The sequence below is a fragment of the Danio aesculapii genome, chromosome 3 (genome assembly GCF_903798145.1).
Source record: "Danio aesculapii chromosome 3, fDanAes4.1, whole genome shotgun sequence".
Lineage (NCBI taxonomy): Eukaryota > Metazoa > Chordata > Actinopteri > Cypriniformes > Danionidae > Danio > Danio aesculapii.
The window spans coordinates 9,900,987-9,907,254 of NC_079437.1; the positions used below are offsets into that span (position 1 = coordinate 9,900,987).

The following is a 6,268-nucleotide window of genomic DNA, read 5'->3' on the forward strand; positions in this document are numbered from 1 at the left end:
GACTTTCTTCTGTAGAACATAAAAGAAGATAGTTTGAAGAAAGCTGAAAAACTGTAACTATTGATTTGTTTTTCCTACTATGAAAGTCATTAACTCAGCTTTCCTCTTTCTTTTGTGTTCAACAGAAGAAAAAAACTCTCAAACCTTCTTCAAAATATCATCGTTTCCTCAACAGAGGAAAGATACTAAGACAAATCTGGAACAATTAATAGTATGAGTGAACTATTTTCAGTTTTTCAGTGTGAACTGCCCCTTTAAGGCTACTTTTTGTTAAACCGAACGTCCCAAGATAACTCATCCATGCCCAGAGTTATTATTGAGCACTGCGGGTAGGTTTAAATAGCTCAGCAGATGGTGGCATGGCCAATCTCCCGCTGGTGACCGTCACAGTTTTAAGGCACCGTTTATTCATTAGTGCCGCCATGCCTGCCTACTTAAAAGGGCCTATACTGTCATAACCTTAACATCCAATGCTTTCGATCATTGATTCAGTTTCCCGTTGAGTGTAAGAGTTTCCCCTTTCACATGCTAAACTAATACATTTCAAAACGCTACACATGGATTGGCTCTACAGACATCTGGTCCACATTTCTGATCTACTGTAAATGGTATAATGCTCTTACCTGCTGTGGCCAGTGCCAGCAGGGGCACAAAGACGCAGAGCGAGACTAAGACCTTCATGTTGGCTGCCAGGAGACCTCTGGTAGCTTCTCTGGCTATATATACCAGGCTGAGAAGGTCAGAGGGCGCCAGAAAGAAGGTGGTCTTTTAGATGGGACTGTATGGAGGGGGCTGGTGCCGTAGGTGACAGAACAGGGTGCACCCGGAGCAGCTGACTGTCACTTTTAGCAGAGCCGTCATGGTCGTGACGCGAAATCAAGGGTGTTCGGACATCTCGTGCACCCGGTTTGTACAAGAGTGGCTTGGTAGGCCAGCTGGTGTTGATTTTGGCAACTGAAGAGGAATGCTGTACGTATGTTTTACAAGGCAACACTATTTGTGACACGGCATTTACATTTTTTTTCGTTATTCAAATTCACTATTCACTGGAATTATTGTTTAGCTTTTTTGACATTATACATTTTTGGGGGGGAAATGTGCTCTTTTTACAGCTCTCCTACTGTTAAACAGTTGAGTTTTACCATTTTTAAGCCCATTCAGCCAATATTCGGGTCAGGTGGGAGAATTTTTAGCTTAGCTTAGCATAAATCATTGAATCGGATTAGACCATTAGCATCATCACATAGTTCCCTCAAAAATCCGATTGTTTCCTAATAAACCTGCCACTTGAAACTATATAGCCAATATCCTGGTCTGGCGGGAGCATTTTTAGCTTAGCTTAGCATAGATCATTGTATCAGATTAGACCATTAGCATCACTTCCTATTTAAAGCTTGAATCTTCTGTAGTTAAAACTGACAAAAATTTAAAAAGTAGCTATTTTCTGTGCCTTGTCTTACTAAACTTTGTCTTTGACCACTCGGTTCAAGTTTGATCAAATCTGGCTATCTATTCAGCCGATATCTGGGTCTGGTGGGAGCATTATTAGCTTTGCTTAGCATGGATCATTGAATCAGATTAGACCATTAGCATTTCTTCCTTTTTAAAATTAAAATCAAATCTGGTTGCCAGGGTGATAGTTCCCTCAAAAATCATGTCATTTCTTTATAAACCTGCCACTTGTATACATTCGTGATTTAAATACACTATTTTTCATCAGCAACAATAAATCACTGGAATTATTGTGTAGCTTTTTTGACATTATACATTTTTTGGGGGGGAAATGTGCTCCTTTTACAGCTCTCCTACTGTTAAACGGTTGAGTTTTACCATTTTTAAGCCCATTCAGCCAATATTCGGGTCTGGTGGGAAAATTTTTAGCTTAGCTTAGCATAGATCATTGAATCAGATTAGACCATTAGCATCATCACATAGTTCCCTCAAAAATCCGATTGTTTCCTAATAAACCTGCCACTTGAAACTATATAGCCAATATCCTGGTCTGGCGGGAGCATTTTTAGCTTAGCTTAGCATAGATCATTGTATCAGATTAGACCATTAGCATCACTTCCTATTTAAAGCTTGAATCTTCTGTAGTTAAAACTGACAAAAATGTAAAAAGTAGCTATTTTCTGTGCCTTGTCTTACTAAACTTTGTCTTTGACCACTCGGTTCAAGTTTGATCAAATCTGGCTATCTATTCAGCCGATATCTGGGTCTGGTGGGAGCATTATTAGCTTTGCTTAGCATGGATCATTGTATCAGATTAGACCATTAGCATCACTTCCTATTTAAAGCTTGAATCTTCTGTAGTTAAAACTGACAAAAATTTTAAAAGTTGCTATTTTCTGTGCCAATATGTCTTAATAAACTTTGTCTTACCACTCGGTTCAAGTTTGATCAAATCTGGCTATCTATTCAGCCGATATCTGGGTCTGGCGGGACCATTATTAGCTTTGCTTAGCATGGATCATTGAATCAGATTAGACCCTTAGCATTTCTTCCTTTTTAAAATTAAAATCAAATCTGGTTGTCAGGGTGATAGTTCACTCAAACATCATGTAATTTCTTTATAAACCTGCCGCTTGTATACATTCGTGATTCAAATTCACTATTTTTCATCAACAGCAAGAAATGACTGTTTTAAATTTTGACTTTATAACTATATTTGTTTGTTTTGTGGGAAAATGTGCTCATTTAACAATACTCTTAGGAGTTAATCAGTTGAGTTTTAACATTTTCAAATCCATTCAGCCGATATCTGGATCTGACAAGAGCATTTTTAGCCTAGCTTAGCATAGATCATTGAATCGGATTAGACCATTAGCATCTCTTCCTATTTAAAGCTTGAAACTTCTGCAGTTACATAGTGTACTAAGACTGACTAAATATGAAAAGCTGCTATTTTCTAGGCCGATATGTCTAACTAAACTTTGCCTTTTACCATACATCTGTTCAAGTTTGATCAAACCTGATTAACAGGGTGATCGTTCACTCAAAAATCCAGTTGTTCCTAATAAACCTGTCACTTGTATACATTCGTGATTCTTCAATATTTTTCATCAGCAACAAGAAATCACTGCAATTATCACCAGCTACCAGTTTTCAAAATTCTTCAAAAAAAACTCAAAGACTTGGAACCACTTGAGGGGTGAGTATATATTAAGTACATTTTAAATGGGGTACATGCACAGCTAGAGTTCTTCAGCCAATGGTGAGAGGCTCTTCTGGTGAGAGGTAATGTGACTAATTCCAGGGTTTCTGCAGATACCATAATGTCATTAAGACTTTTTAAGACCATTAAGTATTAAATTTAAGACCTATCAAAAACATGCATACACAAAGAGAAAATGCAAAAAAAAAAATATATAAATAAAATAAATAAATAAATAAATAAATCATATATATATATATATATATATATATATATATATATATATATATATATATATATATATATATATATATATATATATATATATATATATATATATATATATATATACACATACATATATATACACATACATATATATATATATCCCTAAAATTTGTTGCAAAATAAATTTACAGTACTGAAGACAGGTTAGGTGTACCATTGAACTACAGGAGAAAAACAAACCAACATCTTAAGGCTGATTTTTACTTTCGCTTGGCGCCACATCGCGCACCTCACGAAACGGACAAGGCTCTTTAAAACAACAAGTCAGACAAATAAACAGAAGCAGGAAGTTTCCGGAACTACGTCATATCATTAATATCATTGAAGATTTTGAACTAATTATTTTTTATTATTTTTACTAATTATTTTAATGATCATAAAGATTTTTATAACCATTCAAGATTTTTTAAAAATTCATAGTTCATATCTCAGACAGTTCTGCCTATTAAAGTTAAATATTAATGACAACAGAACATGGGTTGCTCTACAATTATAGTTTTTTATTATGAAAATAATAAAAGCAAAAAAAAAAAAAAAGTACACTTACTAAAAATACTGACTATATATATTTTTTTTTCCCACTCAACAATACACACATTACTGTCTGGCTAGCTTCTGTCCTCTACTTATAAGCTAAAAAGGCAATAATGGTCCAACATTCCTGACCATTATCACCAATAAAGTCTAGAAATAGGGCATCAGTATATTGTAATATCAAATATTCCTCTCCAGTTATCAAGGACATAATTTTTTACTTAGTTTTAGTTTGTAACTATTAAATTGTTTTCAAATTCAAAATTGTAATATGAATGGTGGAAAAACATTCTGTAATATTAAACCACATGAGTCTCCACTTTTGCCATGGCCTCTCTTTTTAGTTTTAACAAATTTATCCCTCAAGTTTTTCTCAACTTTTAAACAATTTCTGTGGTGGCCAAGAAATATTGGTCATCTGGTTATCTCTATGATCACGCATGGACGGATCATAAAGATGTCTGTTCAGTCGTACCTGTTTCAGACAAAATCTCTTCAAAGTGATTCATATTCAACTCAAATCAAATGCAGCGTCACACGCAGTGTTTGCTCGAGTCTCATAACATTTCGTGAGCTTCGCCAGTCGAAATCATGTCACGCGCACCCAAAGTGAACCTCCGCAAACACATCGATGACGTCACATTCTTTCTGTTCAATGACAGAAAGCTGATTGGCTATTGCACGTTGGTCTCATTTGTAGTTGTAATACCGCAAGTTACATTTGGACTAGTGAAACAAAGAACTACAACACCACGAAAACCAAGCAGCAACAACAACAACACAGAATTTAAATGAGATTAGATTAGTGTTACATGGACATCGGAAAAATAAGACCTGTGCAAAATTATCTATGACCTAGAACAGCGAATTTAAGACTTTTTAAGGCCTAAAATTTCGATTTCTAAATTTGAGTTTTTAAGACCCCGTGGAAACCCTGTAATTCAAACTTTATAAGGTTCCTTTTACAATATTGATGTTGTAATGTAATTAAAATACATCCAGTGAAATAATCTTAAGCATTCACCAAGCACGTTCAAGTGTAAAACGAGACGAAAGACTACGTAAGCGCTAGCGCCGTCAGTAGCAGCAGGCTAACGTTGACGAACCATGTTCTGTCCACTTTTCGTTATTCAGCACACTCAAACGACCACTCCTCTGTCATTGAAAGCCTGATAAGCATGTTTGCCTGCTCATTCTCTGGGTGAATACCTACTGCACAATCCAAATTTTGACTGATGTCTTTTGAAACCAGTAGGTTTTGAGAAAACATGGGAAATGCACCGCCTACACATGTGTACGAAAGATGATAGGTGTTAACGGTGTTCCATACAGGACTAAAATAGTGTTCAATACAGGGCGCATAACTTCAATTCACCGGCAAACATGGACGCTGTTTTAAGTCTTAATAATAACCAATGTCAGAATATAGTATTATTGTGTTATATTTAATAACTTTTCATGAAAGTTTGAAATTATACAACTTTACAATGATTTAGTTTTTATAGCATGTTTATTTTATTACAGCAAGACAGTTTAAAATATTAAACCATTAAATACATGCAAACTAAAGTGTTAAAAGGTAATCTGTCTATGTTGGAGCAGAAACTCCACTGAAAATACTGAGGTCAAATAAATGTTCATATTTTAAAAGACATGGCGAGGAAAGATGGAATTTAATGCTTGTCCGGTCTGAGACCCACTTAATATTGTATATCAATTTTAAATAAGACAGGTTTTGTAATGGAAGGACCGTTCACCGGAAGACTTTGGGCTGCCTGCCTGAAAATTAAGTCAGTGTGCATATACTCCATTTTGGGGTGAACTATCGCTTTTTAAAAAAATTACAAGTAGCCTATAGTTTAGCTTATTGGTCTTCATAGCTATAGCCTATACAGAATGAACTTCTACATACCATCATCAGGTTGGAGACGGTGGTGTTAATCGCTGGCAGTCATGCTGAGTAGGATTACAGCAGTCGACAGTCGAATAAGGTGTAAAAGTCAGCATCATCATCATTTCCTCAGAGAGCGGAGATTAGTCCTTATCGTTACACAGCAGACACCGACTCGAGCGCTTCACAGCCTCATGAACTCTCCCTTCATTAATCTGTAAAAATGTACAAGCACAATCTGTCTGTGAAAAACTAAAGAGGAGCAAACAGCAGGTGGTTGTTTCTGTTGTTTTAGTTTGTTGCGCGTCTGCCATTTAGGGACATTTAAAGCTAATGAACTGCAGGACTCCTATGATTCCTCAGGCATGCTCACTGTGAACTTGGACTAGAAATATAGAGTG

General features: G+C 35.9%; 1 protein-coding gene across 2 annotated transcripts in view; it reads right to left on the reverse strand.

The window, feature by feature from the left end:
* srl (sarcalumenin) overlaps positions 1–734 on the reverse strand; it is a 56,987-nt gene extending 56,253 nt beyond the window's left edge. For both annotated transcript variants that reach the window (XM_056453107.1, XM_056453106.1), the window contains exon 1: positions 624–734. In XM_056453107.1, coding sequence (XP_056309082.1) covers positions 624–681 — 58 coding nt within the window. In that variant the 5' untranslated portion in view covers positions 682–734. The remainder of the gene's footprint in view (positions 1–623) is intronic.
* Positions 735–6,268: the final 5,534 nt, after the last annotated feature.